The 16,226-nt window shown below is 41.4% G+C and overlaps 1 protein-coding gene across 2 annotated transcripts in view; it reads right to left on the bottom strand.

The window, feature by feature from the left end:
- The window catches only part of RIPOR2 (RHO family interacting cell polarization regulator 2), a 98,754-nt gene that overhangs the window by 44,630 nt on the left and 37,898 nt on the right, over positions 1-16,226 (bottom strand). For both annotated transcript variants that reach the window (XM_075062872.1, XM_075062873.1), the window contains exons 2-4: positions 3,329-3,455; positions 1,973-2,128; positions 1,254-1,361 (exon numbers count right to left, since the gene is read on the bottom strand). In XM_075062872.1, coding sequence (XP_074918973.1) covers positions 1,254-1,280 — 27 coding nt within the window. In that variant the 5' untranslated portion in view covers positions 1,281-1,361; positions 1,973-2,128; positions 3,329-3,455. The remainder of the gene's footprint in view (positions 1-1,253; positions 1,362-1,972; positions 2,129-3,328; positions 3,456-16,226) is intronic.

Here is a 16,226-nt window from a genome sequence, read left to right on the forward strand (position 1 = left end):
TTTTTTATGACAGTTAGGTCACCCTATGTACTGAAATGTAGCAGAGTTCACGATTCCCTTTCTGGTTTATCTTTACAGTGAGTATCTGGAAGTTCACCAGACAGAGCTGGATAAGTTAACTACTCAGTTAAAAGACATGAAAAGAAACTCGCGGCTGGTATGTGTTATCCAACGATTCAGATGATAGTGTTCTATGCTACTTGCACAGATCAAGGGTAATCTTTTCCAGGTATCGGAGGAAAAGGGGGGAGAAGGGAGTTTTAAAGAAAAGCAGTTCTTCTAGGGTTGCCAACATTGTATTTCAAAAATAAGGGACTGTTTTCTTAGCACCCCCGCCCCACTCCTCCTCCCACTATCATCATCACCAATAATAATAAACAGTACTCACCTTCATTTGGCAGGGGTATTTCTTGCTGGTTTTTGCTGCACTCAGCAACTCCTGAACTTGTTGTACAGAGATGAAAAAATAAGAGACATCTCTTGTACTAAAGGACTGTTGACAACCCTAGGTGAGCTCCAACCCAGAATCCTGTTTGATATTTCAGCTATTTAAACATTACAGGGCACTGGGAGAGTGTATCATTCAGTGGAACAGTATGACACACAAGCTAATCATCAAAAGCAGCAAAGAGTCCTGTGGCACCTTATAGACTAACAGACGTTTTGGAGCATGAGCTTTCGTGGGTCAATACATGCATCCGATGAAGTGGGTATTCACCAGGTGAATACCCACTTCATCGGATGCATGTATTGACCCACGAAAGCTCATGCTCCAAAACGTCTGTTAGTCTATAAGGTGCCACAGGACTCTTTGCTGCTTTTGATGATTAGCTTGTGTGTCATACTGTTCCACTGAATGATACACTCTCCCAGTGCCCTGTAATGTTTAAATAGCTGAAATATCAAACAGGATTCTGGGTTGGAGCTCACCTAGGGTTGTCAACAGTCCTTTAGTACAAGAGATGTCTCTTATTTTTTCATCTCTGTACAACAAGTTCAGGAGTTGCTGAGTGCAGCAAAAACCAGCAAGAAATACCCCTGCCAAATGAAGGTGAGTACTGTTTATTATTATTGGTGATGATGATAGTGGGAGGAGGAGTGGGGCGGGGGTGCTAAGAAAACAGTCCCTTATTTTTGAAATACAATGTTGGCAACCCTAGAAGAACTGCTTTTCTTTAAAACTCCCTTCTCCCCCCTTTTCCTCCGATACCTGGAAAAGATTACCCTTGATCTGTGCAAGTAGCATAGAACACTATCATCTGAATCGTTGGATAACACATACCAGCCGCGAGTTTCTTTTCATGTCTTTTAACTGAGTAGTTAACTTATCCAGCTCTGTCTGGTGAACTTCCAGATACTCACTGTAAAGATAAACCAGAAAGGGAATCGTGAACTCTGCTACATTTCAGTACATAGGGTGACCTAACTGTCATAAAAAAATCTCCATATCTCCCTAGTCCTTGGCATGTCCAAACCTCATGTGCCACACCAACTAAACAAGCAATAGGAGCATTTCTTTAGCTCTTGAGTAACAGGTTAATGCTTTCAGGTACATTTAACAGCTAGGTTTTGTGAGAACTAAGCTGCTGTTTAGTTTGTGGGCTGCCTCTGTCCAATCACTGTCCTTGTACCTATCTAACAAAGGCATTACTATGTTCCGTGATGTTATCTTGTATCATATTGTGTGGTGTGACTCTCCTATGTGATGGGAGGCAAATGCGGAGCAACAGTCTTGAGATGAAATCTTGGCCCTATTGAAGTCAATGGGAGTTATGCCATTGACTTTAATAGAGTCAGGATTTTGCCCAGTGTGTTTTTGCTTCCTGTGCACACGTGGGTTAAACACAGGAGAGTAGAAGTCAGCAGTCGGATTTACCCTACCATGCCTGAGGCTCCCCACTCCCATGGTCCATTGCTTTCCACTCTAACGTAGTAAAGAAAGCTTCAGACATCCAGTGATAAATTCTCTTACTCCAATCCATTCTTTAAGGCCCTGTAGACCTCTTCCATCCTTTGAGGCTGGGGCTCTTTGGAGGTGGTGCTGTTCTTATGCCCCAAATTGTGTGTTTTCTTCACCTTTGCTTGGGGCTTCTTAAGTGCAGAGGAATTTTCAACAAAGGAGTTACACCTGCAAAATGGACATGAAAGGAAAACACTATAAATCACAGTGATCTCAAAGGACTATTGCCTGACGTTATCTCTTTGGGCTTAAAGTAATCTTCTTATAGTAGTGCCTGTTGGAGGACTGTTTGTTTACAAGTTAATAGGTCTGAGCTGTATTGAGCAGTCTTGTGCTCAGGCTATCAGCATCTGATGTTCCAGTTGCTGAGACTTGAATGCCTGTCTGGTAAACAATAGTTTATGCCTGAGGCTTTGCTCATAGCAGACAGCTTTGTACATCTTATACTGGGTCTGTCCTATCCAGCAATGCTAGGGAATCCTAGAGTAATGGGATTGGAAGGGACCTTGAGAGGTCTTCTAGTCCAGTCCCCTGCAGCAGTGCCTAAATTACACCAGTTAGCCTGTGCTTAGCCTGAGAACAAAGGCAATTTTTAATAATACAAAACCTATATGCTACTAAACAGCGCTGTCTTGATATCTGTCCAGTGCACAGCACAACCGTGCTCTTATCTCACCCACAGCCTCTAGGCACTATTGCACTGCAAATAAATAATAATTTTACTATATTTATATGAATCACACTCCTATGGCTTCTGAAAATTCCCACTGAATTCTTGTTTCTTCTTGTTCCCTGCTTCACTGAAAGCTTTAAAAAAAAAAAAAAAAAAAAAAAAAGGGCAGGATTTAATCAAGTTAGCAGTAACTTATGTCTACACAGCCACTGGAAGCGAACTTCCCAGCCTGGATCAACAGACTCAGCTAAGCTAGTGGGTCTTGCATGATCGCTCTAAAAAACATCTGGATAGATAACATTTTGAAGTTGTGGCTGGGGTTCCGAAGCCGGGGAGGGGGTGGGTTTCAGACAGTTCTGGACATTTTACATGTTGAAAAGATCACAACTGTATAATTTAATGGACTAAAATCTATACTCTGGAATGCCAGCAAAATTCCTCTGAGATTGAGGCCAGAGGGTGAACCCTATATCAATAAAATCAAAGCCCAATAGATTCCCGGCAATGAAGAGACAGGGTGTCTTCATTCTTTATTCTCCATGCAAGACAGTGGAGTTGCAGGGAGAATAAACAGACAGTCTGACCTACAGCACACAAATTCAACTCTGAGGACAGAAACTAAAAATTTTCCAGTCTCCAAAGCGAGTTTCAATTCTTGAGCTGAAAGCTTCCCCCCCCCCAAAGATGGTACTTGCCTGGATCGTCTTTCTTGAAGACCGCTGAAGCCAGCGAAGGATTGACTTCTGATAATCCCATTGGGACCACCTGGGGAGAATGAATGTGATCCTACTGACATGATTTCCGGGAGCCTGGAAGATATTCCTGCAAGATAATAATAGGTTAGTGACAGTGGTAAGCTACAGACAGGTTGAAGACAGAGAGGATACTGCATTCATCAGAAGTGATAAAGGGTAAATGAATTCCACAAGGTGAATAGTGTCATGAGATGATTAGATATTTACAAGCCTGACTCTTGATAATCTGTTTGTACTGACAGCTCAGTTTTCAGAACAACAGGAATGTCTGCAAAGGCATTTTCTCTATTTAATTCTCACAGAAAATACGCAGGATGGTTAGAGTTTTGCAGTTTATTCACGTTACTAAGTAATGCCCTTCTCAGAACTAAACTCCAGCAACTTGCACATCTTCTGTGAATTCCAGGATAACATCTTTGGACCAACCCAAGACCAGCTTTCTTGAAAGAATTACATTCTAGATGTAAAAACACAGGCTAGAGAGAAAAATGTAGTCCATTGGTTTCAGTACAGGATTGGAAGCCAGAATCTTCTGAAGGCTAATCCTAATTCTGACACAGGCTACCCCTTTGGCCTGGGACTAGTTATTTAAACCCTCTGCCTCAGTTTCCCCATCTGTGAAATCGGAATACATAGTTACCTACATCATAGGGATTACTATGTGTTGAGAGCCCTGAAGATTAAACGGGTTAGGTATTATTACAAAGACAATGATGAGGGTTCATTGAAACGTATAAGTAGTCCTAAACCTGTCCTCTTAGCTTTCCTTATCTCAGTAACTGTTAGTGTCTTATTGCAGAGAGAGATGGGGTAGGGGGAGATAATGTGGGTGTATTGCAGGAACTCTGGGAAGGGAAGGGAATTATCTGTGTGGGGTGATAGAGAGGGAAAGAGCACTGTCAATTCACCAGACTGTCTCTACTATCTTCTGTGGCAAGAATGTTGTCTATCCCATTCAGCATCCTAAGTGAAATGAACTGGAGATTTCAGTTCATTTCCTAGTAGTATTTTTTTTTTTTTTAATGTGGACACCTGTCTAGCACAACTGACTCTTTAGCAACCTCAGCAGAAAGGCAGGCGCTGAATGTGTAGTCGGGGAGACTGAACGGCCCTCTTACCCCTAGACTTGCTGAACAACACTGAAGCACCAAGGCAGGGCATTGTGGTTCAGACTACGCTGTTCTTGCTGTCTGGTGGGAAGAGGACTATTCCTTGGGGTGATAATCTAGGACCTTTCACAAGCATTAAATGAACTTACTAAAAATAGGCACCGGAGATATGTAGTAGCTTTATCCTTACTGCATTTCAAATGCACTAGATGAAGAAAGTTAATTCTATTTTTGAAATGTCACAGGCAGCCCAGTTATATTTTGATTAGTAACTTTAAAATGGCCAAATACTCTTTCAGATTTCATTAATCACCACTGGCGGCTTTGACTTCTCCTACACAATTTCAGAGGGAATTCTATTTAGCACGAAAAGGTGCTTCTACAAGTAGCTTTGTGAAGCTCTGCCCAAAGCATTTCCAGCCCCAGGAATATTGTCACTATTACTAACCTGAAGATTTCTATGTGGTGCAGCCAGCACTGATCTTTGTGTTTCAAAAGCCAGAACTAATTGGATTCTCATGGTTAGTCAATCCAGAGTAAATATGATCTTGGTTTTGTGATATGCTGGCCTTGTAATTGCATCAGGCTGTGACCATCTTTCATCTTTACCATAACTAGTAGATAACTGTGATCTTTGTTAAAGAGCCCTAAGAATCTCTATTAATATCTTAATGAACTTTATGAGACTTATTTTTTTGTAAGCAGGAACCTAGAGCGTCTGCCTTAAAATGGACTAAAAGTACTGTATTACAGAGTATACAGAAAGCATATTAGGTATTATACTGGTTATAGCTTATTAGCCAAATCTTCAGATGCATGCAGGGCATATGTGAAAAGGAATTAATAGCATTTTAGTGTAATATTTTAGGAATATGACACTTACAAAACTTTGTGCCATGCCCCCTCTCACAGGGCTTCCACAGATGCCTTCTGTACATCTGTGTCTGTGCCATAACTGCATGAAATCTTATATCAATGCCTTTTCGTTAGACCTGTAATGCTGTATTATTAAGTAGAGCAGTAACTATTAATAAGAAGAAAATTTTGATCTAATTTATGTAATGGAATAAATTTCCTCTACGTATTGCTGGAGATACTCCAGCTTGACATCAGATTAACTGAGACCAGAATCAGGCCCTACATTAGGATCCAATCCTTCAAGACACTGGGCACCTCCTGTAGTGTGCAGAGTTTCTCGGCTTCCACTTGATGATGCTTAGTACCTGGCAGGAGCACCTTACAGGATCAAACTCCCATATATGAATATAGTACAGAGTCTAAGCATTGATTAGAGTCTGAGTCAAGTAGTTTAAACCCAGCTGAGAAACAATAGAGACATAATAGGGAACAATCTGATTACAGTACTTTAGGGTACCATGCTGCAAGTTTAAGATGTTCTATTTTCTCAAATGACTTTAAACTGGCTAATCTGTGTGCTGCATGCTGCAATTTGTATTGCTTTAAAAACAGATCCAAATCAGTAGTAATTGTTCAGTGTTTGCCTGATTTGACACGATGATTAGTGCATCCCCAGACAGACTCTAGAGATAATATTTTTACTTCAAGGTCCCAGAGACACAAACAAGGTTTTCATCTTGAGGCTAAAAGACCAAAAACATCAAGACACTTGATTGTGGCCTTGGATAAGCCAAGAGACTACTTACACTTGATCTTAACTCACAGAGAGCCAAGAAGCGATATGGTGTGAAGGTAAAAGCTAAACAGCTCTGACAGTCAGCTGGGTTCAATTGCAGTAACATTTATACAGATCATCAAACATTCCTCAAAAAATAAGCAAAACAAAAACAAAGAAAGTTTGGTATTAGTTATGAGAACCTGGGCAATATCTGATGAGGTACTGCAAATTCAAAACTCTACTCAAAATGCTAACACACACTACAGCAATTATCTATTCCATCAGGTCCCTATTAGCCACAAAAGAGTAAAAACCTTAGTGTGACAATGTGTTGATTTAATAAATATTTATCAGTCTAAAAGAAAACATTTCCTGAATGTTTGTATATGATAGATACACACACACAAATATTTTCAGTTGTCATCAATAAAAAGGAAATAAAAGATTTTTAAAAGGTCATTTTCCACCTAACTTTTTTTGTTAAAAACATTTTGACCAACTTTACTCTTCATATTTCATGCTGATTTATTAGCTGTGAATCTGCCATGACATGTGGAACAAATACAATTGATGTTTACATTAAGCCCTGTCTACATCTACTTTTGCGTTGTCTTTGTATGAAATGGAAAGAATCTAACTCACCTCTCAGATCTGGCAGTTAGAAAGAAAACCTCTTTTTATTTTTGAACTGAGCAAATTAAAAATGGGAGGAACAGATGCAACAAATATAGACCCCTCACAATGCCATGAATTGAGTCACTTTTCAGAATAAAATAGCATTTTACGATGAGTCTGTTAGTATAGGCTGAAAATATACCAGTCATTTGATAGGATTTGACTCCTAATTTTATGACTTGTGATTATTTCTGTGTTGAGGGGGGGAAGAAATTCCTCTCTGCATCAGAGCTTCCAATACAGCCCATGAGCTAGGACTGTCAGAGGAATAGTTTCTCTTTGAATAATTTTAAATCTTGCTTTAATAATTTTAAATTTGCAAAATCCAATTAGACTTCAGAGTTGTACTTTTATAAATTGCAAACACTATCTATATTTCAGATTTAAGCTGATTTCACTGAAGCCTAAATATTTTCAATTGGCCCTACAGACTCTCACATATTCTCTCCAGCAGGAGTCATTTAGTTTAGATTTGCTTAGACAATCATGGTGTATAGGTTACATATTGATTGATTACTTGTAATATTTAGAATTAAGTGTATTTCAGGTAATGGGTGTTTACATAGTTGTATATTACTTTCCATTTTCCCTAAATATTTTAAATAATTTATTAACATATATTTAACATGCAGTCTTTGAAAGAGACCATCCCTGAATTTCATAAGACAGCCATATGTTAGCTAAATACAAATAACATATTAATGAAAGGTGTGAACAAGAGAGAACCACAAAAGATACAGTCTCACAGACCTGCTAATGATATCAATATCGGGATCTCTATCGAAGGGAAACCTTTTGTGTTTTGATCAATCATCTTCTGATGCCAACTGCAGTAGGTGTAAGTATAACTTATTTTAAGTCAATGGGAGTTTTGCCTCTGACTTAAACAGAAGCCAGAGTAGGTCCAAGGAAAGTTCAGGGGTTGCTGCATGGAGCATGGGAAATCTTAGCAACAGAGGAAAATAACTGAAAACAAAAACATCCAAGGACTTGAGAATTATTTAACAATTAGGATGCCCTACATTCTCTACGTAGAGTAAAAATGAATTCCTAGCCAGTAAATCCTGACTTCCCTTTTTGGTGTATGTAAATTGGACTTGATCCTGTAAGAGAAGCATCTTGTATGTTCATTAATATAACGTAATTACCATAAGGCCAAATCTTCAAGAGTATACTCAGGCAAATCTATTGACTTCAGTGGGATCCCATGATGATTAAAATTAGTGAGAAGGTTTTTGTTTGTTCTCTGTGATGACTGAATTCCAAATGTAATAGTTACCTGATATACTGATGTACTTTACAAGTGGGATGTTTTCCCCTCTCTTAATATAAAGTGTATTTTGAAAATAAGATTAGATCAAAATACAGCTAAGGTTTAAGAGTTCCGTATTAGTTCTAAATCAATTAATGCTCTTATATTTCAAGACGTGGTGTTGATGGATCACTGGTATTGGATTTTAAAATGATCTACTTAAAGCAAATATAAATATACACTATAGATTAGCATAATTTAATACACTTGGTATTGCCTACACTAGTTGTACATTAGCAGTCTCAACATAAGAAGAAATGTGAACAGATTCCTCCCCCCCGCCTCCCTTCTCAGTGACAGCTGATAGCAGGAAACTGCAGATAATTGACAATGTCTCTGTCCCTGGGGAAATAAAAGCTCCATCTCTCCTTCCATTATAGAAACAGTGGTGAAGCAGCTGGGGTCTAAACTAATTAGAAGGGAAGGTATTGGAGGGAATAATCTTTCTACAGAAGGACTCCTTTTCAACCAGTATGAGTATGGACTTAGTTTTCTATAATGCCAGAATATTTGATAACCAGTGTTTACTTAGACCTGAGCTGAGAGTGGTAAATATACTCACAAATGTGTTTGCTAAATCTGACTGATGATACAGTAGTGGCTGTACACTTCTACCCTTTTTGTTTGTTTTTCCCATGAACAATTCAGGTAACTGCATTTTGTTCACCTACATTTTTGTGGAGGACCTATTGTGGGTATACGTGTGCAAGTGAGCATATAAACAGGCAAATAACTATCTTGGCACAGGGAAGGCTCCCCCAGCCACCTGATATATACTGACTTCCAGGGCAGGTGCAAGGATGTTTTGCGCCCTAGGCAAAACTTCCACCCTGCGTGCTGTCCCCGCCCCGAGCCCTGTGGAAGCTCTCTGCCCCCCTCTGCCCTAAGGCGAACCCCTGCGGCAGCTCCCCACCCCTCCTCCGCCCTGAGGCACCCCCCCCGTGGCAGCTCCCCCCGGCCCAGGGAGCCATGTGGCAGCTCCCCGCCCCAGCTCACCTCTGCTCCACCTCCTCCCTGAGCACACTGTCCCCGCTCCACTTCTCCCGCCTCCCAGGCTTGCAGCACCAATCAGCTGTTTGGCACTGCAAGCCTGGGAGGGAGAGAAGCAGAGTGGGGCGGCGTGCTCAGGGGAGGAGGCGGAGCAGAGGTGAGTTGGGGCGGGGAGCTGTTCCCCTGTGTGCTGCGCCCCCCTTGCTGCAGGTGGCCCTCCCCACACCCACCTGCCCCAGCTCCCTCTGCCTAAATGTTGACGATGACCAGGGCAGCCAAAGATCCGGCCGCCGCGGTTGCCGCTGAAGGACCTGAAATGTCACTCCCCAATGCTAGTGCCCTAGGCGACCACCTAGGTCGCCTAATGGGTTGCACTGGCCTTGCTGACTTCCTGTGTTTTGGAGTTAGAATAATCGAGGCAGAAAGACCATAAATAGGACAGTGAGAAAATCTGTGATTTTCAAACAGGCTATGTCAATACAAATAAGTGATTATTTAGTAGCAGCAGCAGCAGCAGCAGCAGCGAGTAGGACAAGTTAAAAGAGAGAGGAGATAGCGGGGATCAGACAGCAGCAAACTCCCTTGCCTGGAGGTATATGATCCAGCCCCAGAATTTAGAATGAGGCGTCTACACTGAGGCCAGATATGAAGGCAGGTGGAATCTGCACCCAGGGCCAATGACTGTATAGAACCATCTTTACACAAGGCCACGTGTATGGTCCTGCAAACAGATGCAGCTACTGATGCAGCTTTGGAAAGGTTGCTGACAGGAACGCAGACCATTGGCCTTGTGTCCATCATCAGGAAAAGTCAGGACTAGCAGTAGCAGTGCCAGCGAGGAAGGCACACCAACAAGCACAACAATTATCAAGTGTGAACATAAGAGAAAACTGCATGTAGATCCCTCTAGACTGTCACATACATCTGGCTTGTAACTTTTTCTCTGCCGCGGCAGGGGAGGAGCTTGGCTATTTTTAAATCTGAGGTTCACACAAGTAGCCAAATACAGTACTCCTGCGCCAAGGAAGACAGAAAGGTCCTAAGGGGACGCTGACGTCTAACGAAGTCATATCTGAGGGCAGAATTTGGCCTAGGAGTAGAATTTAGCCCTGTGAGTTTATCCCCTTTACTAAAGATATACTGCGTACTAGACTCTATCCAAGTCTCACTGAAATCATTTGGCATCTTCCCATTAATTTCAATGGCAGTTGGACCAAGCTGATACTGTGCTTTCCACAGCTGAAGTGATTTGTGTATTTGGAGCCTTGGCTATTCACCAAAGATTCTTTTAGATTCTCGCTCTTTTGGGATAACTGATTTATTTAGAGTGGATCCTTTAACATCTTTCTGTGTTATATCAATGGAAAGTTTACTTGTCCCTTTGTGAAAGAGATGATCATTTTAACCATTTGTGACATTGCTCGTTAGTCAATGGTTACTTCAATAGGGGCATAAAGGGGCACACACCACTGATGCTCCCTGCTGGTTAGGCAGAAGTGTGGTAGTTTGTCTCCCTCCCAAAACTGTAACTGGAAATGGGGGGTGATGTCAATCTTGTGGGGTCTGCCTCTTCTTTGGTGGCTCAGCCCTCTGGCTAGATCACACATTCCAGTCCAGGCTTTTCAGTGTATATCAAAAGAAAGTCTAGTCACAGAGGAGTCTTTCAGCATCCTCACAAGCTTCAAGGCTTCCACCTTAATTCACCTTAGAACTTGAGGTCTGGGCCTTTGAACATTCAGGGCCTTCCCCCGCTAGATTCTCCACTGAGGTAAAGGCTTCTACTGTCCCATTTGTGGGAGTTGGTCGGGAAATCTACACTCACGCTTTCCACTGGGCTCCAATCCAAGGTGCAATGGTGGACAGCTAAGTCCTGTACCTCAGGGTGCTAAGCAGCTGCTTCTCTGGATCCCTTTCTACTTAAGTAACCTTCCCCCCTCTAAATTAAAGAACCACAAATAAAGTTTCTGACTTTCACAATCAGTCACCAATCTCTCCTTTGCAGGCTTTATCAGGACTCTGTGTTGCCAGCTGTCAGGCAATGAGAGCTCCTCAGCACTACTTCCCATAGCTCAGAGCAGAGATCTACCCCCTTCCACCACCTGCTTCCTTCTGAGCTGCCATGCTTCCCTTTTTAAATGCCACCTCCAGGTGCAGTAGCTCAGGGCCACCTGAGCCCAGAGCTGTTCCTTAACCCCTTGTTCACAAGTGTGGGGTCTGTATGCCCTATCACAAGGGATTAGAAGGCAGTCACTTCCAGACTTCTCTTGTAAGCAAATATTGTATGCCAAGAGCCTTATCGTAGGTAAAAGAAATGAACAGACACACAATTCTCCAATGGCTGGAACTTCCTTGCAAAAAAAATTTTTGTATAAAAAAAGAGGAGTGGGGGAGGAAGATATCATTAGAAAGGAAAACGAACACCAATCACTTTCATCAAACATATAGTTATTGTAACTAAAACTAGAGGCGGTTCATTGGCACAGCACCGGAGCCTTGTGGTAGGCGTTCCACAGCTCCTCTACTTTGACCCTGCACTGCAGTGTCTCTCGCTCTTGGCCCCTTTCTGACATGCATTGTGAAATGTGTCCATATGTATCATAATTCCTATGGCAGGAGCACAGTTGGGACTGGACAGCCTCCTCTCCCCAAATGCTGATGAGGCCCAGCAGCTCGGCATTGCTCCAAGCAGGGGATTGCCTGGGTACGTGGAGCAGGCATGGCCACCTGGAAAGATGCGCTGAGACCACTTCACACCTCACCAAGCAAACAGGAAGGGGATTTTCAAAATTCCAAAGGAATTTAAGGGGTGAGGCTCACAGTTGGTCACCTGCAGGCAGGTCGGTAGAATTCAAACCGATGATCAGAAAGGGGAGAACATGCATTGTGGGACACCTCCTGGAGGCCAATCCCAGCATTGTAATCGACCAGGATGTCTACACTGGCACCGTGGTGCTATATCCCCAGGGCAGAAAGTTGTATGCCTCTCGTTGGGCTTTCCCCCCCCCCCCCAACGCTGCAACTGTGCAGTTTCTGTGCACTAAGTGGCTTGGCAGTGTACATACCTCCGGAGTTACAACGCAGAAAGCTGCTTTACGGCACAGAAACTTGCCAGTGTAGACAAGGCCTGAGAATGGTCTTCTAGCCACTTGTGCATCCAGCTTATAGTAGGTTCATATAGGCTATATTTCTCTAGTTTGTTTATGAGAAGGCCATATGAGACAGTTTCAAACGTCATATCTTGAGTTCAGTAAGGCATCTATTGCTTCCCTCCTATCCACAAACCTTGTTACTCTGTCAAAGAGGGATATTAGGTTGGTTTGACATGATTTGCTCTTGACAAATCCATTTTGACTGTATCTTCTAGGTGATTATACATTGATGGTTTTACTATTTGCTCCATTATCCTTTTCAGGTACTGAAGGTAAGATAAGTGGTCTATAATTCCCTGGATTGTCCTTATTCCACTTTTTATAGATATGTACTATATTTGCCCTTTTCTAGTCCTCAGGTTTCTCTTCCGTCTTTCTCCATGAGTTCTCAAATATAAATCGCTAATGGCCCATTCCTTTTCAGCCCGTTCCTTAAGTATTTTAGGATGTGTTTCATCAGGCCCTGCTGACTTGAAGACATCTAGCTTGTCTAAGTAATTCTTAACTTGTTTTTTCTTCGTTTTACCCTTAGATCCTACCTCATTTACATTGATTTGCACTATGTTAATCATCCAATCACTGCTAACTTTTTTGGTGAAAACTAAAACAAAAAAAAGGCATTTAACACTTTGGTCATTGCTGCATTTTCTGTTATTGCCTTTCCCTCCTCATTTAGTAATAGCCTATCCTCTCTCTCTGGTCTTCCTCTTGATTCTCATATTTATCAAATGCTTTCTTGTAACCCTTCATATTCCTAGTTTAATCTCATTTTGTGGCTTGGTCTTTCTAAATCTGTCCCTACACACTTCTGTTGCTTTTTTATATTCATCCTTTGTAATCTGACCTAATTTCCACTTGTCTGTCTGAATTTCAAATCATTGTAGAGCTCCTAGTTAAGCCAGCATGGCCTCTTACCATACTTCCTGTCTTTTCTTCACATCAGTATAGTTTGCTCTTGTGCACTACGTAACGTCTCCTTGAAAAACTGCCAAGGTTCCTGAACTCTTCTTTTTTCCCTTAGACTTTCTTCTCACAGGTTTTTACCTACCAATCCAGAGTTTCCTAAAGTCTGCCTTCTTCAAGTCTGGTGACTTTATTCTGTTTTCTTCCTTAGAATCATGACCTCTATCATTTCATGATCACTTTCTCCCAAGCTGCCTTCTACCTTCACAGTCTCAACAAATTCCTCCCTCTTTATCAGAATCAAATCCAGAATAGCCTCTCTCCCAGTTGTTTTCTTCACCTTCTGTAATAAAAAGCAGTCTCTAATACATTCCAAGAACTTGTTGGATAATCTGTGCCTTGCAGTATTATTTTCCCCAGCAGATGTCTGGGTAGTTGAAGTCCTGCATCACCACCACCAAGTCCTGTGCTTTGGATGATTTTGTTAGTTGTTTAAAAAGATCCTCATCCACCTCTTCTTCCAGGTTAAGTGATCTATAGTAGAACCCTACCATGACATCACTGTTGTTTTTTACCCCTTTCATCCTTACCCAGAGACTTTCAACAGGTCTGCTTCCCACTTCTATCTGCTCAACCTCAGTGCAAGTGTATACATCCTTCATATGCAAGGCAACACCTCCTCCCTTTATCCCCTGCCTTTCCTTTCTGAACAAGCTGTACACTTCTATACCAATATTCCAGTCATGTGAATTATCCCAGCAAGTTTTTGTGATGCCAATTATGTTACAATTGTGATTATTCACTAGTATTTCTAGTTCTTCCTGTTTATTCCCCCTACTTCTTGCATTAGAACATAAGAACGACCATACCGATATTTGTTAGATTTCCCATCCATGTTCCCTGTTGTCTCTTCTTTGTCCATGCTGCGATTTCCCATGTTTCCCCAGATTCCAACCCTTCACCCAGGTGTCCATGCTTTGGATTTACCTATGGAAATTTGTCTCCTGCCCGTCAAACCTAGTTTAAAGTCTGCTGCTATTCCTATTCTATTCCATATGGGTTTTTGTGCTGCACTCATTACTGTACTATCTGAGTGCCTTCCAGAAGTGCAGTAAGCAAAATGACTAACATTGGTCACATGTTGTTTGTTCTTTCATTCTCTCCCTAGAGGGGGAAGTGTGTCTAGTGGTGTGTCTTGTTGAGATAGGTTGTTTTAAAATATACACGTTGCAATGTGTTTATATTGCAGAAGGCAAGGTCAAATACATGTGCCTTGCACTTGGAGTGGAAGGTGTTAAGGTTTGTGATGGTTCTTGCGATTGGGTTGCTATTCTCTTCTGCTGGGTAACAGGCATGTGAGCACCATCTGACGAATCATACTTGACCACCAGAACAAAATCATTCACACTTGTTCCATCCGAATAAAAGCAATGAGATATTCCTAAATAACTGCAGATATATATTAAGCAGCACACATCCCAGGACTATATTTACTGGTGCATGGCTGGTAGGAGCTGTGAGATAATGTTAACTTGAGTATGCAGAAAAACAGTTAGGTGAGCTCATATAGTTTCAGCAATATTGCTGTAGAAAACCAACATTATAGAGATTGAACTGTAAATAAGAGAGCTTATTCCTTCTGACTGTTTATGCTGGATCATGATTACAGGGGTGGGGGGAAGGAGGTTGTTGGAGACAACAGGGTGAGGAAGCAACAACAGTAGGTGTTTGAAGGAAGGCTGCTAGAAACCTTCTTCCATCTCCAGCAGAAACAAAATTGCTAGGCTAATTTGTATCAGCCAGCTCTGCCTTTCCTTACTGACATACGGAACATCTTTTCAGAGAGAGCTTTATTCATCATCCGGGGGGCTCTGAGTCTCATTTCTTGTTACTCTGAAGATATTAGTATTTGGGGTGATTTATCTGAAGACTTGTGTTCCTTTTTCAGTTTAAATCGTCTCCATGTCAGAAGTGTTTATGATGATATTTTTAAAAAATATTTTTGGTGGACTCCTGTTTTTTACACTAAACATCAGAGGAGAGGTCCTTAGAGAACTCACCTTACTTATTTGCACACAAAGCACAAATAAGTGAAAAATTTCATTTTAATAATTCGAGTTAATAGCAATATGGTAAAGTAATTTGGGTTTAACAATATGAGGGGAGGGTGTTGCATTCTTACACTCGCTAGTTTTATGCTGCTGTAACTCCACTGACTGCAGTAGAACTAGGTCTGACTTAAACCTGAGAGCAGAATCGGTGCCAGGATTTTAACCTGACAATATCTCCTTCAAATTATGATAAAATGTACCTTTGGAGCTAAAACCTGCTTGCCTTGCTAACATGCAACTCCTGCTTGTCTTGCTTGACATCAGTCGCATTTGTCCCCATTTTTGTGTAGTACCAACATTAATTCATTCCCTGTGGCTCCCTCCATTGTTTTAGTCACTCCTTTTATTGGAGTGCTTGATACATGCCTGGTCTCTTTGGCATTGTAGCATAAACTGCCTGTTCCTCTGCTTGCTTTGCCTGCAAAGAAATACTGGCAGCATTTTTTTCCCCGTGTGTTCCTTAACCTTCGTTTAATGCACACAAAACAGAGTTATTTGGCTGTAACTAGGCAAGGAAAAATGATTTTCTGTAGGTACTCAGTGGCTTCCACATGACAGTTGGGTTCATAGTAACTGCTCCTTTTTTTTTGGCTTCTACATTTGTTTTACATTGACATCTGGACTCCAAGTATGTAATACAGTCACTGATGTGTCTGATTCTGTTCCATTACACCTTCATAAATACAGGGTAATCCCATTGGATTTATACTGATATAAACAAGCAAAATTTGGTCCATTGGGGCTGTAGGAGTGTAATTGAGAGAGCAAGATGTGGCATCTGATTGGACTGGATTTTTATCTTTATTTGTTTTGGTTTCTTTAAATACATTTGTATAAATTTGCCAAATTCTTTTGTTTGTTAGTTATTATCTTTCATATGAGATCAAGCTTTTTTAGATATAATTGAATAATGATTTCTACGTATATCTTAAATGAGGCTGTACTGATCATGG

This window comes from Chelonoidis abingdonii, chromosome 2 (assembly GCF_003597395.2).
Source record: "Chelonoidis abingdonii isolate Lonesome George chromosome 2, CheloAbing_2.0, whole genome shotgun sequence".
Taxonomy (NCBI): Eukaryota; Metazoa; Chordata; order Testudines; family Testudinidae; genus Chelonoidis; species Chelonoidis abingdonii.